This window comes from Bactrocera oleae, chromosome 3, assembly GCF_042242935.1.
Source record: "Bactrocera oleae isolate idBacOlea1 chromosome 3, idBacOlea1, whole genome shotgun sequence".
Classification (NCBI taxonomy): Eukaryota; Metazoa; Arthropoda; class Insecta; order Diptera; family Tephritidae; genus Bactrocera; species Bactrocera oleae.
The window spans coordinates 82,200,824-82,218,880 of record NC_091537.1 but is presented as its reverse complement, the minus strand read 5'-3'; the positions used below and the strand labels follow the sequence as shown (position 1 = coordinate 82,218,880).

The window sequence follows — 18,057 nt, the reverse complement described above, 5'->3', positions numbered from 1 at the left end:
TTTGTCAATTTTTTCTAGAGTTGCCATTTGTTTTTATATATTATATCATAGACATACATAATGTTTTCTCGCATCTTGAATCAATACATTTGGCTATTTTAAGAATTTACTTGTACTCTATTCAATGCTTATTTAAATTCTTTATTTGCCAAATATTTAATTTTTTTTTTTATATCATGATTCGGACTAGGGTTGTCATATACACTTAATTATAAAATTTTTTGATTTGAGAGCTAAATGTGAATTGGTCTAAGGAATATGATAGCAAAAAAGATCGGTAGACCAAAAAAATGGTTGAATAATGAGAGAGAAAGAGAGATTGAAGGAGCGGCAGATATGGGTCATTAATTTATTAAATGAATTAGATAATTACTGAAATACGAAAAAATATTCTATATAGAAAATATTGGAAAAATTTTGGATAAACCTGATGTATCAAGATTTTCCAAAAATATTTGAATGTGTGCACATTTTACACGTACCAAGAGTGCCACCTATGCAAAGTTATTATATAACATCTCAAAAGAAGCTAATTAAATATAACGCAATATTTTATATAAATTGATAGGATAATATTTTTACTTTTGTGTTTTAACCATAAAAAGCTAATATTTATATTAGGGTTGCCACTTAATTTTGATTTATTTCAAGGGATATAACAAATTGATCAAAGCTGTTCCATAAATATTTTGATAAGCAGCTAAGTTTTAACGTAGAGTTGCCACGTAATCAAAATATTTAATAAAAAAAATTGTCCAAAAATCGTATATCAATTATTAAGTTTATTTTTGGTTATTATTGACCACTCTATTTTTCGTTTGAATTGTTAACAAAAATCATTCATAATAGCAGTGATGCCTGAAAGCCTTAACATTGGGATTGGAAAAATGCACCACTAAAATATATACATAAATGTTTTTCTCATCTTTTTTGAAACGCATTTTTTTAATATTTTAAAAATATGTTTTCCCAAAAAGGTGAAATAAACATTTCCTTTTACTTAAATATTTTCAGAGGTGGAGGATTAAAATAACATTTTGCAGCTTTTATATTGTTAATAGGGCTGCCGAACACTGAAAATTTTGTTTTAGTTTAAATTTTTCTTGGCCTAAGAGTTTGAGTAGGAAACAAGAGATTTTATTTCTCCAGTGCAATTTTTTTTGAGGTTGCCATCTCTATTCAGTTAAAAATAATGCATAATAATTATTGTATAGTTATGTATGTATATAAATTTAAGTTTTTTGTTAAATTCTTTGCAGCAAATATATATGCATGGATATATGGGTTGCTATATATCTGTAACTTATTAAACTCAGATCTTAGGAATCATTTTATCACGTTGAAGATTGATTAAATTGAAGATATTTTAGGGGTACTTTTAATATTAAATATATTTTGAAGAGTTGGACCTTTTGATATTAAACATAATATTTAAGTGTTGCCATATATTTATCTTTCAACTTTAAACTTTTTTTAAGATTTTATCTTTCCTTGTTTTTTTCACACAACAAATGGCCGATAGCTTTGGCAAAATTACACTTACGCTTATTTTCAAAAAAATTACGTGAAAATCTCATTCAGTTGTCTTTACCTCATATTTTTAAATTATTTTCAATTCTCCAACAGCACATTCAAGAAGTACTATGCAGTTGAAACTGTTAGTTTTGTAGGCTTTGTTAATTTTGTAGACATTTATGGCGTGAGATTTTGTAATACAATAGTGGTCTCAAGGTACACATGTATGTATGGGTATGTATATAAAATTCTTTAAGAAAATCATCGTGAATATTTAATATTGATTTAAACTACAAGTAGAAGCAAACTCACATATTTCATATGATTTGTTTGTGTGTGTGGATGTGGTTGTAGTTATGCATATAACAGTTGTTCAAGCAATCTTTGATTGCAACACTTGCTTTCAACTACTCACCAGACACTTCCTTGTGACTTCTATGACTTTCTTGAGTTCCAATTTTGTGGCAGATGACATCTAACAAGAGTTTTGTTTGTCTTCAATGCACGTGTGTATGTATGTATTTGTGGTTGTTTAGGTGACAATCTGTCTATTATACAGCTATTTATTTAACGCTATATATTTATGCATATACATCGAATTTCGACAGTAATTAACATTAAAATTAATGCATAATCACTTGGCTACCAAGAGAACAATATAATAGGCGGTAGAGAGAGAGACAGAGAGATGGGCAGCACGCATGAGACTTTTGCAAGGAGCAGAGCAGAATCAGCTACACAAATACATAGTTTTGAAACTTTTTATGCAGACATATGTTAGAGGAACAGTATGCGTAATTAGTACCTATATGACATGAGCAGAGATGTGGGCATATATATACACGCTATATCAAACACGCTCTCCCATTTTCATTGAGATATCTCACATATTGGCCCATATAGGTATGTGGTATAAAGCCTCCCGGGAGTTCAAAAATCTTTATATTATGTATATGAGGGCTATAGGAAGTACTGATCCGATTCAACCCACTTTTGACACAAAAACATACTATTATCGAGAGTTTCATTTATTTATTTTATTATATAAATTTCACATTGACCGATATTTTCAGTAAAAAGTCAACTACAGGCACTGGTGTACACATATTCAATACCTTGGGGCTTGAACAGTTTTAACAGAACTTTAAACGCATTATTCACGCAAATTATTACTCCGATGCAATCATTGTTGCTTGATTTACTTAGTGGAAAGTGATAGAATCAGAAGTGGAAGAAAGTGATTTATCGCGCTTTTAATAGTTTTAACAGTACCGTTATATGGGGAGTGGGCGGTCTTGTCACCCGATTTCACCCATTTTCACACCGTCAAAACATTTGCTTCCAGTGAATTTTGTTATTATAGCATTAGCGGTTTAGGAGATATGCATATTAAACCTATTAGAGGGCGGTACCACGCCCACTTCAAAAAAAACTATTAACTGCAGATGCTCCTCTCTAATGTGATCCTGTATAACAAATAACAGTCTTGTGTCTTTTTGTGGAGCTTAGTTATACAAAACTATTATACTCTGTAGCAACAAGCTGCGAGAGTATTAAAATGAAAGGAATCGTTGAGTGGGGTCTGTTTTGGAATTTTTTGAAAAACCTTGCCATAGTAATGTCACTATCAGAAAATAGGATCTTTCGTAAATTATTATAGCCTCACGGGATAATTTGTAACATCCAAAAAGAAAAAAAAAGGTCAGAGACCCAATAAAGTATTTACCATGTACAAATAATTAGCGTGACGAACCGAGTTGATTTAGCCAAGTCCATCTGTCTGTATATACGCGAACTAGTCCCACAAATTTTGAGTTATCGGCCTGAAATTTGGAATTTTTTTTTGTGCTTTGATAAGACTGTTTCACGAAAATTGGCATGGCTCATTGTCTAAGGCAACGTTGTCCAATATCTGAAGAAATTTTCTGGATCAGATCACTATAGCATACTCGTATAGCTGCCAAACATATTGAACAATCAAAATCAAGTTCTTGTATAGAAACTTCATTATTTGTAAAGTATATTCTAGCTCCGGTGCAACCGAAGTTAACATTTGTTTTTTTTTTTGTTTATTTGATATTACTTTACCAATGTGTTTCAACTTACTAAAAGTTTTTTTGCTTTCAAAAATTAACTTCGCTGGTCTATTACAATTCGAAATACGCTTTATTTATTGTTTTTACTCAGTACAATTTATTTTCATTTAATTTTTTTTATTTTGCTCATAACTGTTTCACATCGTATGTATGTATGTATTTCGTCACTCTTTACATTATACAAGTAAGTAAGTACATATACATTTATATATATATTTCGTTTCATTTGAAGTATTTAAGTGTGCACGCTAGTAGTTTTTGTGTTATAATACAGTTAATATAATGTTGGAAATTTTCAAAAATTTTCACGTTCTCTCGGGGGCCTTAATGTGTGTGTGTGTGAAATTTTTCGTTTGTGGCATTTGTTGGTGGCTTCGGTGGCTTTGACTGCTGTTGTTCGTGTTGTTTTAAGCCGTGTTGTGCTGTTGTTGTTTTTGTATGTCTGCTTAACCTACATACCTACTAAAAGATTTTTGTTCAAATAATTCTCATTAAATACTTCATAATTTGTTTTTATTTTACAAGTGTTTTCGTCTACTGTACTTAAACTTTGCTATAATATTTTTTATGCATTTTTAGCATTTTTTGTGCAGACTTCTTATAAGCTAGAGAAAATGCCAACATCGATCGTTTCGTTTCACTTTAATTTCGGAATTTTAAGACTTTTGGAGCAACAGTTTTTTCATATATATTTTTTTTTTTTGAGAATATACATATGTATGTTGTTATTGTTTTTGCAAACATAACTTTTGTGTTCAACACGCATATTTTCAATGAATTTACTTTATTTGATATTTATTTATTTATAATAAATACAATAAATTGAAGCTAAATACTTTTCACATGATTTTTTCATTCATAAATATAAATACGTGTGTATATATGGTTACAGTGCGTGTAGATTGTAAATAAATACGTTTGTTTTGTTGTTTTGTTTTGTACTAAATACATATATATATTTAAGCTAATGAAAAATAGTCACTTTATACTTTAGGATGCAACAAGCGCTTTAGCCCGCTGTTGTTTGTTTATTTATTTGTATGTTTGTATGTATATATGTTGTATGTATGTATTTAATAATCAACAAATTCTTATAGAGTTCTCTAATAAATCCGGCATAAATTCAGAAATTTTCAAATCAGGAAGTTTTCATATTCATTCGCACGCTTGCTTGCCTGCTGCTTGGGCGTTTTGTGACACTTTAGACTTCGGTTTCCGATCGTCGCCTCCTGCCTGGGCCGCCGGGGAAGTTGGCAGCAGCCAAGCCCATGCGATGTTTCGCCTCTTGTGTGCCCGAATAGCCGCGCGCCAAACCGAAGTCCACAGTGCGTTTAGAGCTGTGGAATGTAAATAGAGAAAATGACGGCATTTTATAAAGAGAATTCGGAGAAAATATATTTTTGTTGTTTAATGTTCGTAATAGCATTAATATATAATATGTTTTGATCAAAATCTAAAACTACTTCAATCTTAGTCATACCACCAAATACTCTCCTACTCTTTTTCTCTAATTTACGGTGTGTTTAAGGTAGGTTATGGTAAGACCCCAATGTATATCTAAAGTGTACTAATTAAACTCCATTGTATCAAAAACCATTTGTACATTCGGTGGTTGATCTTTGCTATACCTTCCCTTGAGTCCTTTACTAAGCTGTGTATTGGGTCTATAACTGTATTCGTACGTTTTTTTTTTCAAAATTTCAATATTTTTTAATTAAAATGTACAAATGTGCAAAGTATTGCCCGTCTGAAGCTACATAAAACAAATTGCCATCTTTTCGACAATTTGTGGATTTCATCCCAAAAGAACTGCGCCAGCTTGGCGGCGAAGAATAAATCAGGTAAATTTTCGATAATCTCTTCTGATATGAACCGTACTCTATGTTGGTGAGTGCGTTTTTCATTGACCATAATAAAACTTCCCAGCCACTGTTTCCCAAATTTTAACCGATCTAGCAACATGAGTCCGCGCGGAAAATTATTGCTTGATGTCTAGTTGCAAATTGCCGACATTTTCGGTAATCGCTTGCTTCAATATGATGCCTTTGCAACATGCCCTTCTGATCCCGACAAAAATACAGAGCATTACCCTGGCGTCATGGCCTTTGCCGTTCATCTCAGGGCTATTATAATGGATCCATTTCTCTTAACCAGTCAAAATATGATGCAAAAACGACGTATTTTTGTAAGGTTCAAGCAGCATTTCGGGTCTCTTGTTACAATTCATATGGCACCCGATTTCATTGATTTTGAATGTAGCCGTCTGCTCTTAAACGTTTTGAAATGGCTGATTGAGTGGCTTCCAAAGATTCCATTGGCTCTTCTCATGTTTGGCAATAATCTTCATACAGCATGAATATATTTATAGACCCAATACAAAATGTTGTTGCCAATAATTCTTACACCTCTCACACAATATCGAACCACCGATTGAATATATGGTATACAAAAGTTTTTTCTATATTCCAGTAGTCGCTTAAAGGTAGCTCAAAGTTCACTTGTTCTTTGATCGCTTAAATAATGCTAATAACTGGTTCGCGTCTATGATAAACGTAAGCTAAAATCGAGTATTGCCTACATTTAGGCTTACAATGAAAGAAAAGTAGACAGGCGTTTGTAAGCAAACTACATATAATATTTATAAAATTTTAAATTTCTTTGATTTTTCAAATGATTCTCAAAATCTTACTGGCACTTTTATACTTTATTCCGGTCAGTATAACTATGAAAGTTTGCATGATTTTATGAATGTTAGTATGACACTAGCAACTAAAATTAAAATTGGTTAGATAGCGAATGGGTATTTGATACAAAACGGTTATGAAAACGTTTTCATATGAAAGCTCGCCTGAAACTAGTGGATAGCTTTAACATGATATATTTCGAATAGATGTTTGAGCTTGGATATAATCAAAATGAGTCCGATACTAAGCTACAATAGCTTTTAAATACGTAAAATAAATTTATCAATCCTATATCTGGTGTGCAACTTGGATAATTGTACACCAAACCAAAATGTTGCCTACATTTAAGATGACAACATTATTGAAAATCAAAGTACCATGGAATATGTATAAAAAAAATAAAAAATCTTTCTTCCACAGCAAATGAGTATATAATTTCCTAATGATAAACTGTCTACCCAACTCAATGACACCCTGCCTTCCTGTCGACACTGCCATCAATGTACTCAGCTTTCATTGTTAACAAAATTAATTTCGACAATATCCGTTTAAAATTTGGGTAACTATATCACACCAATTATATAAATAGCTTATAATTAGCCACAAATGTTATGTAAACTCTCGCCTTTGGCCTTTAACCGAACACCAACAATGTATGTACCCACTAAGTGCTTTTAGGCGACATATTTACACAGTGACGATAGTAGATTAATAGCATTCACATACAAATATTTATGGTCTGCAAATTAGGCCGCAATAATGCTTACCTAATTTCAATAACCCACACATATACTGGCACATTTAAAAGCTGCTACACCTAACGCCTTTATTTCATACTGAAAATATTGTAAGTTTAAAGTTTCTGCGGGTTTTTATTACTCACTTTTCCAGATCGTTGCGTGCTCTCATAATAGTTTGTCCGAAACGTGCCATCAGCTCCATTAATATGTCGTCGGGCACCTCCTCCAGCTCGTTATAGTAGCCGCCGCCTTGACTGTGTTTGCCATGTTGTGTTTGTTTGCGTGTGTGTTTAGTGTAGTTTAGTGCCACCATAAGGATTTATGTTTACATTGCGTTTTACGTTTTGTTGCGTTGTTAAGTGTATTGGAAAATAAGAAAATCTTCTATTAGTGTCTTAAGCCCACATTTATTTATGGCTTGTCAATATACACAATAAGGTAGGCATATACTACATAATGCGTTTTTAATTTAACGGTTTGGTGAAAATTCATAAAAAAGATAAGTTAATTGAAAATAAATATGAAAAGTGATTACAAAAAGCTTCTACTTTAAAGAAAGTTTAAGGCTTAAGTTTAAGATTTACATTGAATCAGTCAAGAAATCTAACTTTTTCATAAGCTTCTTCTTCAAAGCTGTCTAAATTGTTTATTGCTTCTTCTGAAAATTTGAAATAAATAACTACTTCAATAAAAAGCATAAGAGCATAAATACATTAAAAATATTGAAATTTGCCTTCAAATAATGACCGCACTTAATACAAGCGGTTATGGCGTCGGAAAACGAACAAAAACTCTGCCAAAAGGTTTCATGTTGCAGCTTTTAATGTGCTTTCGACTAGAGCTTTCACCAAAACCGAACTTTCTACTTGCCACTTTTCACCTTCTACCACTCACTAACACTGTCTGTCACTTTTTGACGTTATCTATATATTAAATTTTACCTTAGCAAGTCGTAGAACTTGTTCGAGTTGTGATCACACACTTTACATACTCGGCTGCGACTTAACTCTTCATTCTGAACTCTTTCAAAAAATTCTACACAATGACACAAATTTAAGTGCGCTTTCGACAAGAACTTTCACTAAAAAAGCTTCCGAAGCTTTCACGTTCTACTCTTTTTTTCAACCAATCGTTAGCTAAAAAGCTCACGTTGCCTCGAAGATGTATATTGAAAAGTTTTGATAACAATCTTCTGGCTTAACTTGGTCTTAACGATTCGAGCCAATTTCTGAAAATATACTTCTTCCACGTAACGCCCCAAAACGTAGATAAACTGATTCGATTCCCCGATATTCGGGTCTACATAAATGGTAAGAAGCCGGTTTATCTTTGGCCAAGAAGTAGAAACTCGGTCGAATACCTCTAATGACCTGTATGTATTATCCATTTGTTTGCTGTTCGACTGAAAGTTTTTGTTAAATATTTTGTGGACTTGTCCGATCTCAATGATAGCCTTGAATGTATCAAATGGGGTACAAATTGGCGGTATCGAAGTCGATATGACTCTTTCACTGTTTCTTAACTATTGAGACCGATTTCTGAAAAAATACATCTCGCACATTACAGGTCGCGGGTGTGTTTTTTTTTTAAGGTAGAGGAAAAATTTGGACATGTTTCTTCAGCATTGAAATCTATGCCGGAATTTAAAAATATTTAATTTTTCCCTGGTCGCGGCTCCTACTGATCATTCTTGAAATCTATGCCGGTGTTGAAAAAATATTTAATTTCTCCACGGTCTACCTTTTAGTGGTCCATCTTTTAGTTTCCTTTTTAGGAACTCAAAATCTCACAAGTAATTAAGCATTTTACTCATTTAAGCTGGTTAGGTGAGGCGTCAACGCTATTCAACATTTCAACTGCCCGATAGTTGAAGAAGTTTTTACTATCATTAACAATATGCAGCCAATTTAGTTCCCTGTGGGCCTCAATCTAAGCTCGTCAAACTTTGACAGCCTCACTAATAACTCGATTATGCATATTAGTATTTAATTTAAATTACACCTGAGCAGCTCTCTTTCAACTGTCGGGCGAACTTCTGCCAAAATTTCAGCTGAGCTTAGTTAGTCTTACTCTAATAAAGCGCTGCTGCGCTAGCACGCTCTATGATAATACAAACTTTAACTGAAGCTTTTCGAGTGCGAGTGTTTATATATATGTCTGTGTGGGTGTTTTAAATTTTGACAAAGCTACAACTACCTGGGGAATGGCGCTGCTTCCGACGTCGACAGACATAGCGCCAAGCAAACGGCGACAAAAGCCAAGGACCAACAGAATAACTTGTTTGACATCATTGTTTTTGCTTTTTTAGTTTTTGTTATTCTCACTTGGAAGGGTTGACACTGCAAAAAAAAAGAAGAAGAGGAAGATAATAATAGGAAATTATGTAAATTCGACTATTAAATATCGTTTCAAGTTAATAAGTAAGTAGAGCTTAATTTAAAATTTGCCAAACTAGCACGCAATTTTTATGATGTTCTTTCATTTACAGTTAAAAATGAATTTTAAGATGATGTGTGTTGTTTGTATGTACATATATAAATTGTAATTTTTTCCACACCTTAGCAATAGGTGCCAGGATATGATTCTATTACTTTGCGCATTATAATTCAATCACGATAAAGCAATCAAAATAAATTAACTCCGCAGATACAGAATAATTTAAAAGAGGCAAACATTGGCTGCGGTTGGATGCGGAGATGTAAGTAATCAATGTGTGCAACTGGCAATTTAGAGCAATCAGTAAAGCATGGTGCGTAAGCGGTGCGTGTATTTATGTATAAAATTTAGCGTGTGTTGAATATGAAAAAAATTATTTCGGGTAAAGTATGCGACACATACACATATGAAATATCATAGATGAACGTTTGCGTAGACCTTGAAATAAATTTTGCATAATTATTAAATTATTGAAGCCAAATTGTGCAATATTTTCGAGTTAAAGCAAAAGAAAAATTAAATACGAGTAATTCCACAATAAAGCAACAATAATAAAAATTTCTTTACGAATGTGCAGCAAACATCCGATAAAAATAATTAGTGCACACCAAGCAAACCCTACATAGTACACAGATACCCTCGGGACTGATATTCTTACACAATTTTTTTTCTTGTTTGATTTTTTTATTTTAATTTGTTTTTATTTGTTTAAAGTAAAAAAATCCATGTCGAAAATGAGTTTCTCAAAACCCCAATAATCGCTTGAATAAAAAAGTAATGCATTAGATTATAGGTGATACATACTTTTCGTTCCTAATATTTTTATGTAACTACAAAAAATTAATATATAAATTTGTGAAAATTTATATTTTTTTGCTTCAAAAAACATATTTTAAAAATTTAAATAAAAAAGGTAAAAAAAGACTTCCAGCATTCTCGCCAAAAAAAAGTTATGTTAAAAAATTTTAAATCAAAGTCAAAACCAAAATTTAAGAGTATTTTGAAAATTCGAAATTTAAAGAAAAAAAATTTAAATCAGAAAAAAACAAAGACGCGCTTTCCTTAGATTAAAGGTGATTAAATTACATATTTTCCGTTTCGACACAATTTTTAGATGTTTTAAATTATACAATAGATAATATTAGTTTTTGAAAATATTTATTTTATTATTTGAAAAAAATTTTTTTTGGTGAAATAGAGTTGAAATAAAAATTGAAAAAAAATTAAAAAAGTTCAATCATTTTTGCAAAAAAATATATCGAAAAATTTTAATTCAATATTTTAAATAAGTTTCATATAAAATAAAAGAAAATTTTCGGAATCACAAAAAAAAAAGTCTCAAAAATTCCAAATTTCATATTTAATTAAATTTTTATTACTTTATTTAATTTGTAATTATTTTATTGTATTTCAAAAATATAATATAATTTTATTTCCAAAATTTATTTTTTAAATCATTAAAAAATTAGGAAATTTTTAAATAAATAAATATTTAATGAATATAAATTAAATTGAAACTTTTTGTTTCATAAAAATTTTCAATTTTGAAAAATTTGTTTACATTTACGAATTATATCGAAGATTATTAATTATAATATTATTAATAGAGCTTATATTTAAAAATATTTTTATTAGGTGATATCCTCAAGATTACCAGGATTATGTACGTTTTCAGTTTGTTAAAAATGTTTTTAAAAATGTTTTTCAATCGATAAAATCAATTAGCAATGATTATGTCTTTAATCCAAACAAAAATTATTGTCGAACATCTAATATCATTGATAAAACGCAAAAATTAAATAATGTTTAATAAAATAAAATGCTTATTAACCCTTAATTTCGGGACTGATACCGAAATCGCAAAAAATTATTAAAATTATTTTATGAAAACACTAATTTCCCAAAATTTCGGGACTGATATATTATGATCCCGAAATCCCGAAAATTTAGACCATTAAAAATACTAATATCTAACGAATCGAATGATGAAACTTAATTTGCGTTTTCCCAGAATTAATGCCTTAGTAATTTTTGCTCCAATCTATGTATGTATGTATGTATATGAATTTCCACGCACACAAATTCCAATCAAATGAATGTGTACAAATTTTGATAATTCAATGCACACATTTGCATACATTCAGCTTGTTTTACTTTGAAATATCTCTCATTCAGTGGCATAGAATTTGTTTGCCTACAAAAGTAGTATGTACACTCCATCCACTCCGCACTACCACTGCTGCATTTTTAGTTGTACGTTAAACTATTTATGCCACACATTATTTAATGGTGCAGCAAAATGTTGCAAATGTATTTGTTGTGTCACATAATGGGTGCATGTAAACATGCGCTGCTGTGGTACGTCAATGTGTGTGTGTGTGTGTGTGTGGGAGTAGGGACGATGACGCGACTGACACAACGTTGACACTATCAAAACGTTGTGAATTACCTGCTGAGTTATGTGCATTGAGTGCAAAAGCTACCAATACCAACACACAGCAAAGCACGCAAACAAAGCTCAAAAGCGATTATGTGTGTGTGGGTGTGTGTGTGTGCTTATCTGGAAGCCTGCTGACATGCTGATGGACGTTACAAACAAATCGGGCGGTAAAGCAGCTGGAAACGATGTAACGGTATTGGTGGTGTATGCTAGTAACAACAACAAACGCATTTTTGCAATACTTTTAGATTTTGCAGCGACTTTTCACATCTGCATGCAGCTGGGAAAAGGATAAGCAATCGGAAGACGCTCCACTTGCAGGGACTTTACGCTTTCCTGTGCGTGTGTGTGTGTGTGTGTACATTTGAGTGACGTTGTCTTTCTGGCTGTCAACTATAGTAGTAGTAGCAACAACAATCGATGTGGCAGCAAAGCATATCAACAGCTTCATTGACTCTAGTGCCGCAAGTGTTGTGATAAAGAGACAGCTAGCAGCAAGTCACTTGCTAGATGAGCGTGTGCAAGCGCTTCTTCGTTGAGTTTAAGTGAATAAGCGCCTGAGTGTTTGCTGCATGGCTGTGGGGAATTTGTAACTGCAACACAGGCAAGCACGTGCCGTTATTACTTTGCTAACGGTGTGTTCAACACTTGTGCCGCTTTACAGCTGCAGCTCGGGCTAGTTGCCGCTGAGGTCATTTCCTGGTTGTAAAATTAATCGCCTGTATATTAAATTTTAATGTTCAAATATTATTAAAATCAAGTAAAAAGCGTACAGGCAGTTGGTTGTCAGTGATGTGCAACATACTAATACAAATTACACGCGTTGACCTCAATTTTACGGCAAGCACAAAAATGTTGCGTATACGCCAAGGCATACACTTTCTGTCGCAATGACGTAGATAACTCAAGTTAGTTATGCATAAAAATTAAGAAATTTTATAACTTTAAATATTACATGGTGTACGGAAATATATATAATCTCATGCTACAAAAAAGTTGCATAAGAGAGAAAGATGTTTGTATTATATTATCGAAGTTTTTATACTTTATGTTCTAAAAGTCTTTCTAACCAAAAGAGTATGTTAAATATTTCTAACAATATTTCCTGTCTTACTTTTTTTTGCCGATAAAACAAAACTCTTTCAATTTTTGTGTTATTAAAAGTATGTTATGGAGTGCAATGTAATTTGAAAGTAATTTTAAGTAAAACTAAACTTTCACTGTGAGTTGGTTCACTCCAACTTTCCTCATAACTAAAAAATATGATTTAGAGTCTTATGTATTGACTTCCCTAGAAGTTCAATCAGCATGGAAAATTGCTGTGTCTGAGAATTTCGCAATAAAATAACTTAAAAATAATTGACTTAAAAATATTTTTATCATCCATACACCTTGTCATCAAATAAGACTTGGACTGGTCTATTTAATCAGCGCACGCTAGCCAAATCGATAAACAATTTTTTCCAACCTTTTTTATGTTCATGTGAATTTTGCTCTCCGTATGTCAATTAGTGTTTGGCAACTATTTGTGTACGCCGAAAAAAGGTGTGTCTATCCAACTTTGTTAATGGCGAAAGCATCGATAAAATTAAAGAAACGTCGAGAGTGTGTGGAAAAGTAGATTAGGCATTGGTACGCTTAGAATAAAATAACTTGCAGGCTTCTGTTTGGCTGTTTGAGGGCGAACATTATAAAAAAATACTTCCTTTCACATTTTCAAATCTCTTCTGGGATGTGATTTGCCCTAATGGCTTATCGAATAGTAGTCATTAGGGTGGAGCGAAAACATTTTTTTTTTTGCTTAGCCTGGGGGTAAAATCCGTAGATTATAAAAAAAGAAGATTGTGGACAAAAAAATTAATTTTTTTTAACACCTAGAGGAGCCGCCGACTCAGTTTTAAAATAAATTTCGAGTTAAAACTTTTGGACAAAAAAAAACATAATTTTTGATTTAATCTCTTCACGTTTATATAAAATATACCGAACTTGACGGTTTTTGACTCAAAATCTATATAAACGCTTAAGGAAAGCATGTGGTCATATAAGGCTTTTTTTTAAAATCCAATAATGACCACAAAAAAAATTTTTAAGTTGATAAATTTTAATTGGTCAGAAAGAGGACTCTCCACAGCTTCTAGAACACTTATCAAAATTTTTTTACGAAATAAAAATTTTAACTCGAAAATTTACTTTAAAACTGAGTGCGCTTCGATCGCTCATTTTTACTAGTATAGTTTAAAATGACACCTTATGAAGATAGTAATTGGTACATGCCTTGGCTAAAATCTAGAATGTGTCTGGGCTAATGAAAAACCTTCATCAAAAGAATGAAAATTTATTTTCAATATTTATGTTGAGCATATTGTTGAAGTTAGATAAAAAGAAATAAGTAGATTTCTTTAAATAGCCTACATTGAAACTTTCATAGAAACAATTGATTTTGGCAGTTAGAAACAAAGCGAGTCTAGTTGGAGTCAAAGCAGTATTTACTAGGTTCAGAACTAAGATACTGTCCAAAGAAAAGATGCTGATAATATTATTTTTATTATTAAAGTGAGAGAAAGTGTGACAAATTTAGTCTAAATGTTAGTATTAGTAGTTGAAACCTCATTCAATTCAACCTAACCTCACTTTTATGTCAAAGTTCGAGCAAAATTCAAGGTACAAAACTCAAAATTTTTTATAAAAGGTTCTGGAGAAAGAATTTATATTTTTACAGTAGCTTTGAACTATTTCATTATATTTTATTATACTTTGTTTATAGCTACGTTGTTTGCATCCATTTTTGTCACTTGGTGAGCTGTGCATTCGATCAAGCGTCTTAAGACCCTATAAAATGCAATTGAAGATGTATTTCAGGTATATAGTGTAGCTTCTCAAAAAATTTTGCGAATTTCATCTCTAAATTTTTTAGTATAAAATAGTATATATATTCTTACATGAGAATATGCTCAACCCTGCACGTAAATACTCTTCTTGTTTACATTAAAGCACAAATTTTCGATTTTCTTTTTTTAATATTTGCAATACCGCTGCGGGCCTTGTTGCCGCAAGCTCTAGCTTCGAACAAACGCATGTTTCTGATAGTCGCGCGGCTATTCCTAACGGCCAAATATAATATTTATATAAATTTTTGCATATTTTTCAAATCTAGCTAAAGTTAATTTTCACCCCTTCTACAGATGTAATCGCTATGCCAAATTTACATATTTATATATATTTAAATAAATGATTACAGAGGAAAGCGCAAAATACCGCCGCTATTTGCACCGACAATAAAACTATGGATTTTCCGATTTTTGTTCTTATTTCCCAAATTCTCACATTGCTAGAGCAGCTGAAATTCTCTTGGCTGAAATTGTAGCAATAACAACAGCAAGAAAAAATTACTTACAAGAAATACCTTCTTCTGTTTACAAGTATGTAAGTCTCTGCTAAACAGATACTTTGTGCCAAGAGACACGCATTCAACTTTAATCCACTCGCTTGTCTTGAACTCCCCGGGGCGCCAGAGTAAACGAGCCCACGCGCCGCACGTCAGTAGGTACGTACGCACATACATACACACATACATAAGTGGGCAAAAATATATATGTATATATGTGCTTGTGTTTGTGCACACAACGCTTACTAAACAGCACTAGGCGACCTGCTTGGTCCGTAGCCCCTGCCAAAAATGCTCGTTGGCAGTCAAAGCCACGCCACAAAGAATTGCTGTAATACTCGCACAAACACACATACACAATATATATATTAATATGTTATATTTATGTATCATAGCTACTATCCTCCTGTGGCTGCACTGAACATTTGGCTTTGCTTCTTGTTGCGCATTTTCGCCGCTTCAGATTTTTGCTGTGCAGCTGCGCCTTTTGTTTTCCCTCGCAAACGCTTTACAACTCATAGCGTTTGCCTTTGTTACTGCTGTGGTTTTCGCTGGTCTCTGTAGATTTTCATAATTTCGCAACTATTTAGACACGCCGCAATGCAAAAGTACACTTAAATAACTCCAGCCTTGGCGGTAAGTGGATTTTGGGGAATCATAGAAGTGTTTCTGTACACATGTTGCACAAAGAACTGAAACATACTCGAAATGTATGTGTGTATTGCACGAAGTAAATACTTGTGTCTTCGGTGTAGTGGTATTTAAGTATGAGTGTGAATTTAAGACAGCACATTTTGATTTAGCTTTATGAAATTTACAAATTAGATCAGCTGCACACAACTGATCGCCATTGATCATCATGATCTTACGATCTTTGATCCTTTAGTGTGAAACTGTTACTTTTGATTTAAGCGAAATATTTAAGGTATAGTAAAAATAAAAGATTTCGTACTAAAAACTTCTGACAGTTTTGTGGTTGCTTAACTCAGTATTATTTGAGCACGCGTCAAATATGGACAACAACAAAGAATAATTCCTCCATATTTTACAGTTTATCTTCGATAAAGGCGAAAACGTAAGCCATACGTCTGAAAAAGCACATAATGTTTATAATCCTGATACTGTAACAGCCATCACGCGGAATTTCGGTTTGGTCGATTCCCTTCCACAAATTTTAATGTTAAAATGCACCACGCCGCGTAAGGTCAATCGTTGAAAATATCGATAAAATAATGGAAATCGTCGAGTGCGACCGCTAGCACGGTTTCGATTATCCCGGAGCTAAACATTTCACGAAAAACCGTTCGAAAACATTTAAATAAGACAAGCTACAAAAAGAAGCTGTGGATCACTTATGTGATCGTTTCGCTATGAAGAGCCGATGCCCGAGCCGGAGCTTGACTTGGTGAACAAGCCACGATTGACAACCATAAAGGTTTCACTATAAGTTTTGTAAAATTGGCAGTGAATCATCTACTATGAGCCAAAATCTTAATTCGGACCTGTAAAGGACAAAAATTGCACTTTCTGAAAGAAGCAATCACCTAGAAGTGACCAGCGTAGACCAATAGAAGAGGAATTCTGTTCCATCAGAACAACGACAGGCCACACACATCGATAGTGACTCACCAGAAGCTCAGAAAGCCTGGTTGGAAAGTTTTTATGCATCCATCTTATAATCTGGACCAGGCACCAAGTGATTACCAACTGTTTCTGTCTGAAGCGGAAGATTGAAAATCCTGTGTTGCAAATCTATAAAAATTATGCTGAAAGATAACACACCTGAGAAACTTATACGTTATACATAGATATAACTGCAAAGCGGTTTCGAACGAATGAGTAGTATTTGAAAGAAGATAAATAAAGCTTGCATAATGTATAATAAACCCGGCAACGCACTAAACATTTCTATTAATTTTGAACGTCACAAACTTTAGGCGAACAATATTACGTGTTCTAAAAACTCAAAGACAATTACTTGAGTCAATTTCCACGACCACCCGGTTCTATGTTACCAGAACTGAAGAAAAGTTTATGCGGTCTGGGCTTTTTTCTGCATTCTAACCCTGATCGGATCAGAAAATCCAAAGTTTTAGGTCTTAGTCTACAATTACTGGAATTACTTTAAATTAGAAAGTTTAGTAAAGAATTGAAACTGATAAGGAATCCCGTCATAGTATTCGAAAATTGTTGAATTTTTAAGCAATATTTTCTTTTTCGAAACTAAGTTTCCAGCTTATATTTATTAAAAATATTGTAGCTTTAACTTAATTCGATTGCCATATTTATTTTAACTCAGCAGACTGGAAACTTGAAGTTCTCTTTCTAGATAGATCAGTAAGAGATTGGATTTTACTAGAACCTCTTTAAGATGCACTTCTTAGTGTACGCCAATATCGTGGAGCTCCTCTATAAATCTTGACTGTGCCAGAATAAACATTTAGCTATAAGCTAGTTTTAGACTGAAGTACTTATGTTTTATTTTTGAGACTCATTTGAATTTTTCCAACTTGGCAAAGCGAAAGCTCGAAGTTCTCCTTTTACAAAACTCAGTAAGAGTTGATAGTATCTTTTAGAACTTCCTTAAGGGTCACTTCGCAATGTATGCCAAAGTACTGCAGCGATATGAGGCTTTAGTCTTCTAAAAAGTTTTATTGTGCTGTACCAGAATAAGGATTAAGCCATGAGCTAAGCTTAGATTGAAGTACTTGTGTTATATATTTAAGATTCAACTTTACAATTTTTAAATGGAAATTTTAGT

General features: G+C 32.6%; 2 protein-coding genes across 4 annotated transcripts in view; one reads left to right on the top strand and one right to left on the bottom strand.

Annotated features, from left to right (window-relative positions):
* dachs (unconventional myosin-IXb-like dachs) overlaps positions 1 to 18,057 on the top strand; it is a 106,482-nt gene that overhangs the window by 38,795 nt on the left and 49,630 nt on the right. Inside the window, exon 8 of one of the 2 annotated variants that reach the window (XM_070107029.1) lies at positions 4,709 to 4,787. The exons of the other annotated variant lie outside the window; for it this stretch is intronic. Coding sequence (XP_069963130.1) covers positions 4,709 to 4,732 — 24 coding nt within the window. The 3' untranslated portion in view covers positions 4,733 to 4,787. Of the gene's footprint in view, positions 1 to 4,708; positions 4,788 to 18,057 lie in introns of those variants that run through there. 2 annotated transcript variants of the gene reach the window in all.
* Dh31 (diuretic hormone class 2) overlaps positions 3,681 to 18,057 on the bottom strand; it is a 41,070-nt gene continuing 26,693 nt past the window's right edge. Inside the window, exons 2-4 of one of the 2 annotated variants that reach the window (XM_014237980.3) lie at positions 9,229 to 9,374; positions 7,179 to 7,289; positions 3,681 to 4,948 (exon numbers count right to left, since the gene is read on the bottom strand). In XM_014237980.3, coding sequence (XP_014093455.1) covers positions 4,813 to 4,948; positions 7,179 to 7,289; positions 9,229 to 9,326 — 345 coding nt within the window. In that variant the 5' untranslated portion in view covers positions 9,327 to 9,374 and the 3' untranslated portion in view covers positions 3,681 to 4,812. The remainder of the gene's footprint in view (positions 4,949 to 7,178; positions 7,290 to 9,228; positions 9,375 to 18,057) is intronic. The other variant, XM_070107033.1, reaches the window with a different exon arrangement.